Source organism: Copidosoma floridanum, unplaced genomic scaffold, assembly GCF_036245765.1.
Source record: "Copidosoma floridanum isolate Cflo_tuat_1 unplaced genomic scaffold, Cflo_Japanese_pri ptg000013l, whole genome shotgun sequence".
Taxonomy (NCBI): domain Eukaryota; kingdom Metazoa; phylum Arthropoda; class Insecta; order Hymenoptera; family Encyrtidae; genus Copidosoma; species Copidosoma floridanum.
This window is the reverse complement of record NW_028321890.1, coordinates 23,371,555-23,390,603: the sequence shown is the minus strand read 5'-3', so window position 1 is coordinate 23,390,603 and position 19,049 is coordinate 23,371,555. Positions and strand designations below refer to the sequence as shown.

At 43.5% G+C, this 19,049-nt stretch overlaps 1 protein-coding gene across 1 annotated transcript; it reads right to left on the bottom strand.

The window, feature by feature from the left end:
* Positions 1-355: 355 nt before the first annotated feature.
* LOC149374964 (uncharacterized) lies at positions 356-14,376 on the bottom strand. The gene is made up of 3 exons (XM_089590711.1): positions 12,037-14,376; positions 10,048-10,318; positions 356-2,180 (listed from the first exon to the last, which is right to left on the bottom strand). Exons 1-3 carry the CDS (start codon positions 12,915-12,917, stop codon positions 1,848-1,850), a joined length of 1,485 nt encoding a protein of 494 aa, XP_089446837.1. The 5' UTR covers positions 12,918-14,376; the 3' UTR covers positions 356-1,847.
* Between the last annotated feature and the right edge of the window lie 4,673 nt (positions 14,377-19,049).

Genomic DNA, 19,049 nt, shown 5'->3' with positions numbered 1-19,049 from the left:
CGGAGCCATGAGTTTTCTCGAGAATTCTCGTCCGCTAGATGGCGTTGATTGATTCTTAACTGATCAACTCACCAACAATATACACTTTAATGTTAGAAATTCAATTAAATTTAAAAAGAATTATCTACTGACAACACGTCCACGACGTCGAATGAGAGGTTAAGTGTTTATTTATATGAAAATGTTGTTTAACTTTGTTTTTTAATACTGATTCGATGGCAAAAATTTTCTAGCGTCAGTATACAGCTGAGATTTTAAATATTACACATTGTTACGTGGGAAAGAAATGTATTAAATATATTTTTAGTAACTGATCGAATTATGCATGAGAAAATTTGAAAAAAAAAACACTTGATTTTCAAGTAGAAAAATTTTTATTGCAGTTTTATTTATGTATAATTAAACCTATGTACACTAATCGATTACTTTCAAACTAAAAAGGAGATCTTGCAAGAACTACAAAAAACGTTGACATTATTATTATACATCATATTAAAATAAAAAAATTCCTTTTTTATTAAATGTTACAATGATAAATATCGTTCTCAAAACTTGTACATTCGAATAAAATTTATTTAACAGTTTCTATGATGTGTGCAGAAAAAGCAGTTATCTTTATTTAAAGCTAATTGTCCTTTTATTATGTATGAACAAATTTTGCACAAAAATATATAAATATATATTGCTATTCAAGTTTAACTCGAAGAAAACCGTTATAAATCACAGAATCTAATGTTAAACTAAACTTTACAAAAAATTTGAACTAGTTTGTCTCTTATTGTAGGCTCCCGACATATAATTGTTAAGTATATCACTTGTTTGGAACCCTGACGATATTCGTTATCTTAGGAAAATCTCACGAAAACTTCAAACATTAACCTACATTAATCTTATTGTTACAAAAGGCAGAAGAACTCTCTTCGGAAGGACAATCTTCTGAGATTTACTTGTTGAAAGTAAAATTTACATTTATCGAACCTTCTTTTGGTATGCTACAATTTTAGAATAACAATCATGAAAAAATAGTAAGTTACAAAAACGGAATATTCTAAAAATAGCTTTTTTGATCATTGGTGTCACTGTCAACGAGTGCCGTATGAAAGTTAAGTTTATGTACTCGCGTCTCAAGAAAATTGTCCTCGTAAAAGCGCTTCTTTGGAACTCACTAGCCGTCAATATCTACCTTATATCGATAGGAAACTGGAATTTCGTTCTAAATCAAATGCATAGCTATGAATGTAATAGTAAAAGCTCAGCTTTCTAAGTATCAACTAGCATGAGAACCACTGATTTCCGAGTCTATCACGAAACTCTCAGTCAGTCACGCGATCGGTAATCTAATTTATTGTAATTCGTTTAATTTCAACATTCCCAAACGTAACGCGAGTCAATAAGAAAAGAAAAAAAAAAAAAAAGAAAGGGTAGCAACAATTCACTTCAGCTCTAGGACGAATTCTAATCGATAACGTTTTATCATAATCTTATCTTTGATAAAGCACACACCTGGATACGTTCGTTGATTAAAAATAATATCATTTTATAATTCTTTTTTGATACGTTCTGTACTAATTATTCATATTTACATAGACACGCGTGAAAAAAAAGCGATATCGTGCAACCACTCAAGAAGCGTCAAAGTACCCGCAGAGGCCAAGTATCAACAACAATTGATTTTCCGAAAAAAAAAAGAAAAAAAAAAAATCTCAATTGTAGTACAGAGCACCGAGAATCAACAATATTAACAACAGCAGTAGCAGCATCAACAGCGGCATCAACAGCAACACCGTCGTCGTCGCCTGGACCACCGAGCCTATGCTTTATTACAACAACAACAGCTCACAGCCGAGTCAGATGGCGCCGTACTCTTCGCTGGACGGCGACTCGTCGCTCGGTGACATGAGTTTCGAGCTCCTGTTCGACCTCGAGGCTCGGTGGTGGTGATGATGATGGTGCTGCTGCTGGTGCCGATGAGGCGTGCTGGGGGCGGGTCGACGGGGAGGCGGTGGCGGCTGAATCGAGCCACCGTACGACGTGTCGTCGCCCTCCTCGCTGCTCGGCGATGGCGAGGGTGCCCGATCCTCCTGCTCCTGTTCCTGCAGTAGTTGCCGGAACTCCTGGATCGATTCGTTAAGTGACCACAGCTGCGACAAGAGCGACAGATCCAACTGGCGAAGGCCGAACTGAAATATATGATTTTATTATTATTAATACTATAATTATTTATTATAATTTTTTTTTAAATTAATTTATGGCTTGTTGGTAAACACGTCTTGAATGGCACGATTTTTTCATAAAATATATGCAATCTCTAAGAGTTAGGAATGTCTGTCGGTACACGGGCACTGGGATTGTAGACAAGTAATCGGAGAAGAATCAAAAACAATTTAAATTTATTCGTCGAATGTAAGACCTAAAAGAATTTGTTGTAAAAATTTATTTAGGTTGTCTGTCGTAAGTTAAACTTGCTCATCAATCTACACTAGATTAATGTACATTTTCGATATTTGGTTTTACCATTCAATCCTCGAGCTTGAATAGAAAATTAAGATATTTTTAGAGTGTGGATAGATAAAATTTAACTGAAGTAGCGCCGAGGCGTTTTATTGAAAGATATACATTCGATAGACTCAAAATCATTATTATTATTCTATTCTTAGAAACAATAATCCCATATTTGCATTATTTTACCAAGTTAAAGTTGCAACAGTAACAACAATTGTTTCGCATGAGGAGTCTTGGTGGGTATATATTTTTTTTGTTTTACAATAATCTTAAAATTACCCACTGAATTTACTTACAACTTTCGATTCGATTACATCTGTTACCTTGAATTTCTGATGAGGAAAATTATTGTTCGTACAGTGCGTATTTCATCGCGGTGTTTACGGCGTATAATTAAAAATTTTCTTAAATAAAGCAATTAACGCTAGCTTTCGTGATTATCATAAAAAAAACTCCTTCCTGTATGCACGTATCAAATTTTAATTGGCGAACAATCATAAACCATAATGTTACAAATTAACGTGTTCGAATTAATTAAAATGAAAAAATAAACGAAAATAAAACGCCGTTTGTACTGCTGAAATAGCTTATTCGAAACAATAATCGCAAAATGTAGAAAAATGTATTGAAACTTTTTGCGACGCAATGACAAACAGCAAACTCTTGACCTCATCGCCTCAAAGCACGTGTACAGACCGAACCCAATCGCTTGAAAATTAAATACGATTGTTGGGCAGTAGTAACAGCAACGACATCGGAGTAATAATCAACTTGACTCGTGAATCGCATCAGCACTTGATTTAATCGCATTTCTCGCTTTCTTATCGCGATGTTAAGTAATGAAAGAAGGAAAAAGAGAGGGACAAAGAAGGAGTGTGTTGTACAAGCCAAAGGAAAGAAAAAGTAGTTAAAAGCACAGGTACTCGGAATAGGGCTCGCCATCGTCCCGGCAGTACACACGAGTGTACAATATACACGTAAATACAAGCACAGCAGCGGCGCAATCGCTTTGAAATTGTAGCAGCAGGAGCGTAATCCTCGTATAGGTACTCCACTCGTGGGAAAGGATGTGGAAGTGTCGGCGTAAAATGAAAATTGGAACGCAAGGTATACGTATACGTGCATGTACGTACACAAAAGGGGGAAGAAGAAAATCAGAAGCGAAGCACGTATATAGGGGGGACTACGCGAGAACTGAAAAAAAAGGTAGTATATAGTGTGAAATGAGTTCTTGGAGAAAAATAATAGGGTAAAAAAAGGGACTCGCTCGGTAAGTATGTATGTCATGCGGGTGAAGCAAGAGACTCTTAGTAAGTGTTAAAAGTAAGCACTTCATTCAGTCATTTTTTTTTTAATTGACGGAATATGTGTGAGACATTTACAATTTATATTAGATTTTTATAAAGCACCAAGTATGTTAGCAGAAGAAAATATACAAAAGTAGTATAGATTACGACATTGTATTAGGATTCACCAGTGAAGTGAAAAAAGTTTAATTGTCAGACGTAGGTATAAGAAGTCAAGCTGCTGTTAAACGATTTCCTTATAGTTCAGTACAGGTTAGCTGCTGGATGACACAATAGAGGTAAATTCACCGTATCTATGTATGAAATTAAATTTTTTCTTTAATCGCAGTGGTTTTGCTGATTGGACGAATGATTCCCACATAAAGTACCCGATGTACAATGTACATTTATATATATATATTTTTTTTGTTATACACGTAAAAAATTTACAATCAATCGTATTTCAGTTTTATTTATTCATAAAAAAAAGAGAGCATTTCACGAGTAAATGTATATAAGTACAAGCAAGATCAACTATAACTTTATCCGCACCCATACACAATATAGAGGCACCCACTTCCTTATTTATTACAGACTAAGTGTACCCCAAGTATAAAACCTTATCACGCCAATATACAAATAAATTAATAGGTATAGGCAATGTGCATGCACAATCCAGAGAATACACGTACGTGTATATTAGCACATCACGCAACAAACTTTGCATTTAAATATCATTGATTAAATCTCGCATCGCCTCTCTATACATCTGCAGTGTACTATAGGTATAGGTAATATTATACGTTACACAGGTGGTATACAGTATATATATTTATTAGTAGGCAGGTACACGGATGCTGTATATATATATATTACGAGCAGTAGCGAAAACGTTACCATACACATAATATATTATATGGTATGTGTCCGGACTGCTGGAGGCTCACTATTTGTATAATTGCCATCTACAATAATATGTATAGGTGCCCATATGAATCGTAATGTTTTCATATCCAGGTGAAAGTATATATAGGTATCCGTAGACCAGGTGTATATAGGTATACCTTGTACAGTATAGCCCATAGGCGTTTAACCTACATGGGATATCATATTAGATGGGCATACATGGGTTTGCACGAGACCGTTATATTATTTAATTCGCATGACCGTGGATTTCTGCGTCGCGGATTTCGTGGCAGGTGTACGTGGACCAAACGCGAAATCGCATCTTTATAGTATTGGACATACAGATGAGTTTTTGTCTTGTTCATAAAAATATACCTGCAATTGGAAAAAATAAAACCCCATCCCAACGCGCCTGTGCAGAAAATATTCGATTTCCGAGACCACAGAATATTATAATCCACTCCAGGGAGGGATAGATGATGGTAAAGCGAAAAAAGGGGAAGGAATAAAGAGCCGCGTGCATCTGAAAAAGGAAAAGACGCGTACGAAAGTGGAGAGAAAAGCAACATCGGACGGATGAGAGTCAGGAAGGAGGAAAAGGATAAGCGCAAAAACAAAAACAAAAAAGGTTGGAAAGGAGCGATGGAAAGTCCGACAAACGGACGGATGGACGGACAGGAGGAGGGAAAACAAAAAGAAAAAAAGCATCAGAGAGGAGAAGCTGCATCACGCACGTCGGCGGAGCAAAGGCCCCCGCGAGGAGGAATAAACAAGCGCAACGCGAACGTGGAAGGCAAACGAAGGAAAGGAGGACGAAAAAGAGCAAAGGAGCCTGTATATATATATACACATGTACACTCGGGTTGCAGATAGCCCGCGGGCAGGATACGTAAGACACAAGGAAGAGGAGGAAAAGAGGGATGGAGATGAGGGAAGTATAAGATGGCTGAATCTAGTCGCATACACGCTGGGCTGATGGGCGTCATTAAACGCGATTAGGGATGCTCGTGTCGATCGTGGAAACGTTTGTGCGATAATGCCATTTTTAGAAATTCCTCCTCCCCCCCCCCATAAGTCAGGTCGTTTGAGAATGACAATTATATCAAATCAACGATACGCTGGAAACATTACCCCAATTAAATTAAATACACTCAGGTAGATATCATCTGTATGGGCGTCAAAACAAATCAGGACAAAGAGTCCTACACAGCTTCGCCATACATAAAGGACTAGCAAGCATATACCTTCATATAATTATATATATATATATACACCTCTTACATCTGTATACGTATAGAGAGTATATTATAGGTAAGGAAAGCTACATTGCAAAAGCGAGAGACAAAGAGAGTAGTGTAGGGACGTACACCTATATATACTTATATCGGCAGTGCAATGGTGCAAGGAGTACCTACCTAAGTAAGGACGACTGAGAAAAAAAGGGGGCGATAGATAGAGAGCGCGAGATTGTAATATGTTTGTATAGAGCGAATCCGCGAGTACAGATACCTATATATATATAATGTATAAAACTGCATATTATGTACTGTATAATGCACTGCGGGGAGAGAAAGAGAGTGTATATAGGGTCACGCCTGAGAGAATGCAGCGTGGGAGCGGCTAATCTGCTCTCCCTCACTCTCTTTCCCCTTGTCCTCCGCGATATAATATACGTGAGGTAGCTTAGATAAGTATACTGGTAGATAATATATATATATTATATGTACGGATGGTTACATGTAGCCATGTCGCCGTGCAGTTTTTCGCTCGCCCGAACAACAGCACCACCAGTTTGTGTGTATCGAGGAAGAGAATCTTGGGCTGTTTTCCTCATTCTTCCTTATACTATGTATGTATGTATACATATAATATGTAACCATTATACAAGCGTATCTATATCCTCGATTTATTCGACTTATTTGGAGGATGCGCGTACACACAACACAAATATATACGGTGATTGCCCGCGTTCGCCGACTCGTGACGCGTATACAACGTATTACGTACGAGCGAGACGAATGGCCGGACTTCCCTTTCCCTTTCGCAGTCAACAACCGCGATCGATTTTTTTTTTTTTATCGTCCTTCCCTTCCTTTTTTTCTTTCGTTCGATCCTTACATGTATAATCTCCTTGCGCCTCTTCCTCCGGATCGTCGCCTCCATCGCCAGCTCTCTTCCTTTGTCCCTGCTGACCCGTGCGCTACTATGTTACTACGAAGATCATCTGTGTGAAAGTGCTGCCTCGACGTCCGGCTTTTCTTCGTTTTCTTCGCTACCCGCGATCGAGAGAATTATTGTTCTCGTTTATTCGCTCTGTATGAATTTCATCGTGGAAAGTTGCTCAAGATTTCTTTCCGATGGCCTGGATTATTTTGTTTCCTTTTTTTTTTCAAAAAAGTATACTATAGGTACATTAACTATGGATACAAACGCGTCCTTAAAATGAAACTATCGGCGCTAAATGAGTGACCGTGATGATTTTTCTTACATAAATACATACACAAAAAGTTATAAGTAAATACACTAATGACGTTTGATCCCGAAATCGTACACGGCGCAATTTGTCTTCTTTTCCCCTTTTACTTTCTCGAGTCTGCGAGCGATGTTTGCTTTCGGGAGGCGACTTTCAATTAAGATGTACACATACGTACTTATATACGCAAGCGCGAGAGGGGACGTGATATTATAAATTTGAGACGCGCGCTTCGAGCGAGACTTTCACGTCGATTTGTACGAGGCACGATTTGGTATCACCTCGGGCTAGACTTTGGGAAAAGGATCACGTATATACGTGATATTTGTTCGAATGTTTGACGCGTCCAGCCGGATTCAGGTGTAAGTAGGAGTAAAAAAGAAATGAGGAATAATGGGTTTACAAAATACCCACGCGCGACTCTCCTGCTCCGTGATTACTTACATGTGCAAAAGGAAGGACAAAAGTATGTGTACACGTGCGTGCATTGATAATAGACGCCGTCGTGCGAGCGGATCTAATGTACGAGGAGGAGGACGACCCACGCGGAACTTAATGACGCTCGACCCTGACCTTTGCTTGCGTGCCTCGTATATCTACATGGCCTGCATTGGTCGGCAGTGTTTGTGCTCAGTCTTGCATAAAGGGAGAGAGAGAGAGGATGTTATTGTTTTCGCGTAGCGGAGGACGGGCTCCTCGCGTCGAGTAAAAATTATCGGCCGATTGTTTGGTAAGTGTACTCGAATCAATAGACAAAAGGATCTTTGCACTGCGATTGTTTCGCTCTTTTTTTTTTTTTTTTTTTTTTTTTTTTTTTTTTGCTTGGACGAGCGACTCCGTACAGCGGAAAAAAAGATCCACGAAAACTTTGTCACTCGATCTTCGTATGTAGTAATCCAAATCGTCGTATCGCAAAAATCTCTCGAGGAAGGCATAAACGCGGTGCGTCTAAAATCAAACGAGTCAATCCCGCGCGAATCAAATCGAGACAACAGCCGCGGCCTCTTCCTCGATCGTGTACTCGCGTGGGGGATAAAATCGCCGGATGAATATCCACGATAGACGCGCATAAACACGCCCACGCTCAGGTATACGAGGTATACAAAACGCGCTGCGGGCAAGCCGATATCGGCGCCGATGAAGGGAGGAGGCATTAGATGTATATATACGAAACACGCGGAAGAGAAGCGCAGAGGAGGAGGAGGAGGAGGAGGAGGCTTCTCTTTCGAGGAAACTATTACCCTCGCCTCCTTTCCGTGTACGAGGTTGTGCTTTTTTCTTCTATTCTGTAAAATGGTTTTATTATAAATTTTTCTTCTTCTTCTTCTTTATCTTCTTCTTCGCTGCAACTCGTGACTTTTTTTTTTTTTTTGCCATTAATGCCCGGGATCCACGCGGTAGTTATGTACACCATATACTGTTCGCGGAATATCCTCTCCCGTATGGGTGAATTAGTTGGGTCTTAATGGGCCCGTATCGGCGGTGGGCGCGCAATTAGTATCTCAGTTCTTTCGTCGTTTCTTACCGTACCAGCTATACAGGGATGTAATCGTTCGTTTGTTTTTTTTTTTTTTGTTGTTTTTCTTTCTCCGAGATAATTCGCGTATCCGGCAGCGTATACGAACCGTATACAAGAGCCGTGGCGATGACGCAACGCGATACGGCTACGTGTGTATAGAAGGTACTCGTCGTGGATTTGATTAATGGCACCGGCGAACGCGAAGAATCGCGGGAAATTAGCGGGGCGTTTTGTTCCCCGGGAGCGTGGGCCTATTACACGCGATTAGCGATACTTGATCGTAATAACTGCTTTGTCTCTCCCTCTCTGTAATGGTAAAGGTTTTTTTGCGGACTCGCTTTCGCGAATTAACGCGTTCTTCGATTATTCGCTGCAGGTGCTGTTACGTTCTATTAAACGGTTATTTTTTTTTTTTTAGCTTTCGATGTCTTGAGCTAACGAAGCGACATGACAAACTCGTTTTGTTGCTAAAGAGACAGAATGAATGAATCTTCACGTAAATCGATTTTCAATGGGGCCCTCGCACACCTCTGCAACAGCAAACAAAGTAAAAAATGTAAAAAAAACCTCGCAGCGGTGCACGAGTTTCGTCAACGTTCGTGTTAGTTGCGCTTGATTTTTGCTACCTCGTGTACCACACAAACCCAGTATCTACACTTACACACGCACATCCAGGTTGTAGCAGGTGTACATACACACAATGAAATGGTAACAAGTATACTATGTAGGATGGTTTTGCTTTTGATTTTGCGGTTTTCGTGCACACGCGGCTGCAGTATCTGCGGGAGGATAAACCTTTCGCGGCTTTTCATCATACATTTTCTAAAGTCGGCATGAGCGCGTGTTGCCGTCGTACATTGGTCCAAGCAACCTTCGAAAGTTGATTTTTATTTCTTCGCAGCGCAGCGGAGTTACACTAAACGACCGGGGGCCCCCGATTACGACACACCCACGCGTGCGACAACCCCTGCAAGCAAAATGTCTCTCGCGGGTACACTTACACGACAGATCCGACAAGATTTTCATGCACTTATCCGAGCAAATAGACAACGATCGGGCAATTGCACGCGGCCATTAGAGAGCCGGCATGCACATGATGGCCCGCGCACACGAGAGAAAATAACAGAGCGCCGTGCCCCATTACGGCACAGTTGGGAACATTAATCAATCCACGCGAACGAGCTCGTGATCGATCGGCTTGAACGAGCCTTGTGAAATTAAAGGGAAGGAAATATAAAAATACATTGTAGCAGCTACGCCGACGTGTGCACGTGGACGTTGAAGAAAATAAGTAATGGCCATTGAGTAAGTAACGTCATGGGGCCGATGATGTCGACAAAGAGGTAAGAAGGGGCGCTTACCATCTCCCGCCTGAGTATGGCCAGTTGGGTGTCGAGAGTCGTGAGCTGTCGGCCCTGGGGCGAGGGTCTCGTGGATCCCTGGCTGGAGAGCGAGCTCGTGGAGCTCGGCGTCTTGGAGGAGCGCTGCTGGCTGGCCTTGCTGGTCGACCTGGCGGGCGGCGGGGGTGCCGAGCCGTCGACTAGTCCAGCGCCGTTGAGGTTGAAGCCGCTCAGGCTGCGTGGCAGTGGTGGCAGGCCCTGCAGCGACGACATGGCTATCCTCTCGATTATGCTGGGCACAGGAAAGAGTTATCAAGTTTTTTTTTTTTTTTTTTTTCAACGTCGATTCATATTTTGTTTTTTTAAGGTACTGGTTACTTTCGCAATCGGAAATCTATTCGCGCTGATATGCTGGTCTTATTTTCTCGCTCAGATAAAAAATCTCTCTCGCTGTACCTTTGGCTTGTAAATGATACTTGGGTTGGATGGCTTGTGGGTTAATTCGATGATGCTTTTGTTGTGTTTTCTCTTGGTTCGCGAATTGAATTTAGCTGAAAATTGTTACGTGTTTGGGGAAAAATAGAAATTTATCATAAACTTTCTCGTTTGAAAAGAAAAAAAAAAAAAAAGAAAACGTCTTATTATGAGTATCGAAATCGGCATAGAGTTTGGGAAATTCCGTTTTTTTTCTCCCCCTTGAGTTATAGTTGAGCGGATTTACGTTTCGAGGATTAATTGCCGATTGGTAATAAAGCGACTTGATAAAATCTTTGGTCTATACTGTTAGGTTATCTATTTGGGTCCTATATGTAAATACAGTATATTGCAAGGTCGAACATTATGGACAACCATCGATCAAATAAAAAATTTTTACCAGCACCCTCTCGAACCATCTAATTTTTCCTACGCCGAATGCTGTAAGTGAATATTTTATTCTCATACCAGAGATGGTATGAAATTATCGACAAAAAAATAGCCTAACCTAATACTATTTTTTTTCACAGTTAGTTTTACTAGAATTGTGTTGTCGAAAAAAAAAATTAATAAACACTCTTGCTGCGGCGTTACTTCCGCGATAGACCGCAAACAATTTTTTTTTTGCAACCCCCTGCTTCGCTCTCAGCAAAACTATCCACGTACAGAGCCCAACCACACGACTGTTATTTCTAGGTATGTGGGCACACTCGCTTCGTAACAGAGACTCAAGTTGGCGAAGAGCTCGACTCTTTCTGTACAGGAGAAAAAAAAAATATTAAAAAATGCCTTCGTCTTGATTGTACTTGACTGGTACAGGTGCCTATCCAGCTAAGTGCCTCAACCTTTTAAAAGGTAAAGTGTCGCTACGAAGTAGTGACCGGAAAACTTTAACCCATTAGTGAAAAAAAAAAAAAAAAAGTAATAACATCTTGATTTGTCGTAAAAGGTAGTTATTTACATTTTTCATGGGTACAATCGACAGTTATCAATCGAAAACCATACAAATTAATGCTTACGAAAACAGTCACACGAAGAATCAATACAAAAGAAATAAAAACCAATCCATCCACAAAATAGGTACGTCCACTTGTAAAAAAGTCGACAAAAGCAAGCAACTGCTCAAGTTTCCCGACCAACATCTTCCTTCCCATAAAGACGCGGAGGGTCCTTTCCTGCCCCTTTTACTTGTACAGCCCATCACTTTTTCCCTAAGCCCATCACGGCAAAAAGCAAAAGGAGACAAGCAAGCAAAGCCCGCGCCTCTGCCACACGCGATTTTCCCACGAAACACAAACAAAGAGACTGCGCTGGTAGCGCGCTTGCAAGCAAGCAAAGAAAGGAGGGGGAGGTCCCCCCCTTGTCATTTCCCTGCTCGCGCGTGCACACGTGCTCGCTAAGCAACCTGTATATACGTATACCTAGCTCGGCTTTTAATCGCTAGTCGGCCGCGGCGCCCGGCGAAAGTCTTCACCCGACAAAGATAGCCAGCAACGGGGAGGGGGAAGAGATCTCTCCCTCCTTGCAGCCGCGTACCTGGAAAAATCGAGGTCACCGAACCCCAGCTGGCTCTGTACTTCTGGCTCTTCCTCCTCCAGCTCCTCGTCGCCGTCCTCTCGCTGCGGCTGCTGATGTCGCGAGAAACCATTAACAACGACCACCGTCGAGGAGTACGGCACCCCGGCCTCCAGCCAGTCCTGCCTCCTGATGTTGTCGTGCTCCTCCTGGCTGTTCGATCCGCGCTCCGGCTCGTCTATCACCACAACCGTGGCCCCATCTCCCTGACACTCGATCTTCGCTGGCGGACTCGTGTCCTTGTTGTTCTGGTGGTGCTCTATGACAGCTTCCACCACGTGCCGCTGTTGATGCCTGTTGTGCTCCTCCCTTATGGTGACGTTGAGGGCCTTTTTCTTCCTCTTGCGCTGTTCCGAGCCACACTCCTCCAGCAACCTCGTCGGGCTCTCGTCGCAGAGGTCCCTGTCGCTGTCGAGGCTGCTGCTACCGCTTCCCGTGGTACCACAGTTGTGGTTGTTGTTGTTGTTGTGGCTATTCACGTTCTCCTCTGCTTTTCTCTTGGAAGTGTCGTCGATCACCCCATTGACAGCCGGCCTGGCCGGCAGATCTCGGGACACAGGTCTCGGCTTCTCCTCCCCAACCGAGGGCCTCCGAGGGTTGCTGACCTTGGCCATCGGGTGCTGGAGCCCCGACTCGTAGACGATGGTCCTGCCACTGCTTCCAGCGCCGTTCTTCTCTTGCTCCTCGAGGCGCCAGGGCCTCTGGTTCGGCGGTGGTGGGGCCTGACGGGTGGGACACGGCGGCCTCGTGGACTTGGTCTTCAGGGCGTCCGCGACGATTTGCCTGCTCGGTCGGGGTGGCACCGGCGGCGGGTGCGCTCGCTGCGACGCCGCCAGCTGCATGCTCCTCCTCTCCTGTGCCGGTGATGGTTTTCCAAAGGTATGAACCTAGTGTGGTAGAATCGATCCTCCTGCCAGCGATGCCGGATCATTAGGCAGAGTCCGATTTGGTTTTCCTCCTCTCCGTATGCCGTTGCTACCGCGGTGCCGGGTAATAACAATGCAACGTCGATTTCTTTCGCACTTGCCGATCTTTTCCAAACTTTCACTTTCGTCCGATCGCGCAGCGAAACTTTTTCACGTCTTCCGTCCGGCGACGCGCACTGGTTTCTTCCGTAAATTGCGAAACGACGTCGCGCGCGCAAAATTGCGCTATAATCCCAGATTCGCAACGTTATCGCTCGCTCGCTCGAGTTTTCGATCTAGACAGTATACTTAGGCCAGTGGAAAAAAAAGAAAGTATCGGCCACCAGACAACAAGGAGCCTTAGCTCGCGATCGAAAGAAAGTTTAAATCACCTGGTGGTGGCCTTCTTTCTCTTGCCTCCCGATCGTCAAATTTAAATATTCCGGATGAACGATAGCAAGTACCTGCATACGCCTCGCAAATTTGGAGGTCACCGATTTGGGGCAGTACACAGCGATGTGTTGAATTTTCATGCCATTTGATTTCTCAATAGGCCATCCCCTGCGGCTGCATGAATATTGTTTGCTTTTTGTTTTGCAACCGCGTAACCACATCCCATGAGTTTGGTTTGGTCATGAAATCGGTATGTACAACGAGAAAAGAAAAAAAAACCTTCAAAATTCTCTCGTCCGAACCAATGTTACTTCGAGAGATGGAGAAAAACAAGCATCACTCGTCCACGGAAAGAGGGACGATCCATCCGCAGTTGTTTGCTGGAAATTAATTTCCAGAGGCAGCGCACTCGGACTTCCGTCCGTTCAAGTTCGAGCGATCATTTCCTCTCCCCGTGTGTACACTCGCACCGAACTCCAGAAAAACCGGTTAGCCCCCCACTGGAGATGAGCCTTCCCTCCACGGCAGCCAAGATCCGCCCGTCGTCGATCGCGCTTTGGAATTCAAATCCGGCGTCCTCGGAATAGACGATTTTCCAGCTGCGGTTATACACCATGTATCAGATCCAAGGCTTCGTCCTCTCGTGTACCCGCTGTAGCGCGAGGAATTTTTCATCTCCCTCCTTTATTTCTGCACCGCTGCTGTACAGGGATGCGGTTCTCCGGCTTATCGCGGGAGTTGCGCAATATCTCGGGGATCCATGTCCACCGTTCCGGAACGCGGTGTCCCTTGGGCGGAACCGACGTATCCTTCTTTACGTAAAAATCTAAACCAAAAAAAAGGATAGTTCCACTTCTGTCTTCGGTCGCGGGGACCAATTCACACGGGCGCTCGCGTGGGTTGTTTTTTTCTTTTCTTCTTCTTCTCCTTCGGAGTCGCCCGAAACCCACGCGCAGAGAAAAAGAAACAGAGAAACGGTGCCGGTCGAAGAACGGCCTTGAGCCGCGCGTCGGGAGGAAAAAAAAAAGAAGAAGAAGAAACAATAACCATACGTGCACCAGTGCGCACGGCAGCCTCGACCCTCCTCCTCTTCTCGTGAGTCACTCAATTGGGACGGCGATCATCTTCCATGTATCATAAGGCGAAACAAGTTGCAAAGTGGCGGATGATGACGACACCGTCGTTAGTCCACGTGCGACTGATTGTCGTCATCGCTGCTCCCAACGAAGCTCAGCGTGACTCGATCGCTATCGTCCCGGATGATACAGTCATTGGCTCTCGCCCGCAATTAAAGCTTCTCCTCCTTGCGTTTGCGATAGAAACTACGCGAAACTTTGCGATAGTATGGTTGCTTATCGCCAAAGTGGTGTCCCTTTTGATCGTCGAGCTGTGCTTTTGCCAAAACAAAAAAACAGAGGTGAGTCACGGGGCACTTCCCGCGAGCGCGAATCCTTCCCCAATTGTGTTTCTCCGGCGCAGCGTGACCCCTCGAGGCTGGTGCACACAACCGACGAGCGATGTTCTCGTGAACTACTGCAATGTCGCAAAGCTCGATATTTCAAAGATCGCGGATCGGTAGTCGGCGATATAGCCCCAGGATCGATCATCGTCATCGATCACGGCGATCGTGAGGTTATCGATCCTCCCTCCGTGAACAACAGCCAGCAGCTCCTTCTCCTTTGCTGCATCCTCGTTTTTCCTTCGCCTCTTCTTCGCGGGGATCGCAAACACACACACACACACACTCACTCGCGCGCACAATGCACGGCCCACGCTCGATTAACTTTTCACTCGGGGGACTATTAAAATCCAGCACTTGGACTCTTTCTCTCTCTCTCCCTCTCTCCTCCTGTGATCACTCGCGATCGGAGCTGTCAAAGCGTGTCTCGTGGACGGAGTTTGGCAGCTCGACACTGCGGTTGCTCTTTGTTCCCCGCTCTGTTGCACAAACAAGTATCAACCAGGATCAATTTGTCCTCCCTGGAGCATCAATTTTGAAGGAGATCGGTAAGCGTAGATACCGATCTGTCGCGCTGTCAAAGACGCCTGGGTCGAGTTTTAAATGGTGAAAAAGGAACAAAAAAAATAATGCAACGGTGCGAGCGCGCGATCCCGCTCTTTGGAGCGAGCGACTCGGACTAAACAACTCGCGCGCGGGCTCGTTCTTTCTCTCGGCGTTCTCGCGCGGCGCAGAGGTCGGTCGTCGCCGCCACCGCTGTTGCTCGCTCGCTTATCCTCTCTCGGCACTACAGTTGAGAGAAAGAGAGCTGCCTGCGGGGGACCACGTGACGCTCGCGGACATCGGGTAGCTCGGCTGTTACCTCGGGTAAGTATATACGTGCCTTGGCTTACACGCCGGGGTCTGCGGAAAAAAAGACGCATAAAATGATCGGTATCGGAGAATCGGTCGAAATAATATAGTCCTGCACTTGTTGTTCCAATCATAGCGATCGGATCGAGGATATGTTATTTGAGCCGACAAGATGAAAGACAGGTCGTCCTCGTTGGTTTTGTAGCTACGTCACGGTGGTCTTGAATGAAAATTTCTGGCAAATGATCCCAACTCGAGGTCCTTTCCATCGAAACGTTGGTAATGGCTTTCCCGCTTGTTTTCTTCCGTGTGTAGTCATCTTCGGGCCAGTGTAACTTTTTTAACGGTACTCTCAAGGCACATGAATTTCCCATCATCCAACTCGCGCCGAAAACATCCATTCAAGCTCGACCGAGGCCATTACATTCATCAATCGCCGCACAGCTCGGCTACAAAATCGATGGCATTACCACTGTCTAAAAGTCAACCGATACATGAAGGTCCATGGGTATGGTTTTTTCAGAGATACACGGCCTTTCACCGTCACGGATTATACACTGCGAACAATGTCCCAAAGTTTCATCAAAATCTGTTACCTCTGGGGTCCGTATATTTATGCTTTTGACTCGAGTGAGCTCGTGATTTTTCAAAGATTCCTACGTGTAAGCGTCTCCCCCCTGCCTTCTCCTCCTTTGCCGTATAATACCTATGCACGAAGAGAACGCTGCTTTTTGCTTTCGTGGGTGTACTGGGAGCAAATAATGTATACATATACACACGTGCAAAAGTGAACGCGTGTACATGCAGGTATAGGGAAATACTATGGAAAGAGTCGCTCGACGAGCTAAGAGAGACAGGCACATGTTTGTATACATCGCGTACACCTATATATCGGGGAGCAGAACAGTATACATAACACGATACACCCGCGTACAATATATATATACGGTTGCACGCAAGGGATGATATGTCACCTTACGAGGGGATTGTCGCGTATATGCGTGAGCTGTAACCGATGATATGAGGATCGAGTTGGGAGCTTAGTTGAGGTTTCATTTTATTGTTGTTGCTTCTCATCATCGAGATTTTGGTATTGGGAAAATTAGTACTTGTACACTAGCAATTGAGTATTAGCGATGGAAACAAAGGCAAACCATAGTTCCCATAAGTGTGTTTGAAAATTTAATCGATGTAAACGCACTAACGTTTTGTTAAAAATTGCCTGATAATTAATTGAAATTAATTGCAATCGCGTTGAATGCATTTTGTTAAATTCAATTATTTCCATAAGTATTATCTCTCGTGTGTACGCGATTATCTGTATAATTACACGTTGCGTATATACGTATATAATATGCCCTCACTCGTTAATGCACATACACAACGAAATCTTCAGGAGCGCTTGGCACCGGCACTGCATATATGCCGTTAGACCGAAAAAATGTGTAATCTTTTCGATTTGTTCGCGGGCTCTTGGGTGAACAAAAAAAAAAAAAAAAAGAGAGAGAGAGAAGAAGAAGAGACTCGGATGAATAATACGAGACAGTGAAAAATCGAAGAAGCAGCCATCAGTGCGAAGCGAAAGAGGGATACACGAGAGGGTATACGGGCGCCCCTGGAGCAACAAAAAATCAAAGAGTAATAATAGATAAAGGGTATAATGCATGAAGATGTCGGATAAAGGAGAATCGGATGTTGAGGGGAATGAGGCGTACGTACGGCACGGGTATATATACCTCACACGCACGGAGAGAAGAAGCAGGAAGAGAGCGAGGCAGAGAGAAATATGAGGAGCGACTCGTATACCTACATGTACAAATGGGAAACGAAATAACAAAACGCCATAATGCGCGTATATACGTCTGTATCATCTATATGGTCGGTAGGTACATGTATGTATATACTTATTTGCATGTATTTTCCAATGGGATGAGCACGCGCGCTGGCAAATTTACCGTAATCCAAACAATACATTAAATATGTTATTTTCGCGTCTACGATTATTTTGCACGCTCGCCGATATAATGGCACGGTCATTATCGCGAGCGCGCAAATGTGATATTGTTACGCGTGTCTTATTGTTATTATTATTATTATTATTATTATTATTATTATTATTATTATTATTATTATTATTATTATTATTATTATTATTATTATTGCACATCAGCGGGATTTCATTGACAATCGCCACTATATAGTCACATATAGAGCTACGAGTCAGTATACATCAATACTATGGAAAATATATAGGGACACAATCCCCGCTTCGGCGAAAGCTCTGTACTACTTGTAGTAGATGCAGCCTTAAAGGTCAGACATGTGAGATATGCATATATACGTGCGTATAGGTACACGACAGAGTCCAATTTACGCCACTTTACTTCTCAAACCGCGCGTTTTTAGCTACGTCCGTTCCACCGATGAAAAAATGTACACATATATATGTGTAACACTCAATTAACCGGATGACTAATCGCATGAATTATGCATCGGTACAACATCGTCCATATTTTCTCCTCCACGAGAGATAACAATCCAGCTTCTAATGTAACGCGTATACGTGGGGCTCCTAGCGATTCTTATCCACGGAATATCCTCGAATGTTATGCTAATGAGGTGTGCGTATTTTTAGAGTGTATGTATCTTTCCTGCAGTACACGCGCAGTTGCAACAATTTCATTACAGCTTCCGAACGCTGTTCTTTTTAATTGACGTGTACATATACGTATATTGTATACAATACACCCAACAGCAACCAAGTACTCGAGGTTTTTCGACCATCCATCGTTATTTGGGTTCTGCATTACATATACACGCGGTTCAACGAGTTAATTATCGGGGGAGGGGGGGGATTGAGTCAACGCCTCATCGACCGGATAAGTGCTCGCTTGTGCGTATGTTTCACACGCTGGAATTTTAATTTACCCCTCGATCGTTCGCACGGCCGGCGAGATAAGGGAAAAAGTTTAAGAGTTTTTTTTTTTTTTTTTTCATAGACTCGAGTATCATCCTCCGCGAGCTGCTTCACCTTTCCACGATCGTGGAAAGAATATGAACCGCGCGTGTGTTGTACGCCGCTTACGAAATCTGTTTTCGCGATAAGCACGCGCCGATGGGATCTCTGTACCACCCCGCGCTGGTCTATTCTCCTCCTTTTTTTTTTTTTTGCCCCACACTTACGATATGTATACACCAGAACGCGTGTACGCGCGTTAATATCATCGTTCGCACTCTGGTACACGCGAACGGAAAAAACATTAAGTTACAGGTACAGGATCTTCCGTTTTTTCTTTCTTTTCTCGAGATAATCAACGCGCGCGCGTAATATCGGCTCTTTTTCTTTCATTTTTTATTTATTTTTT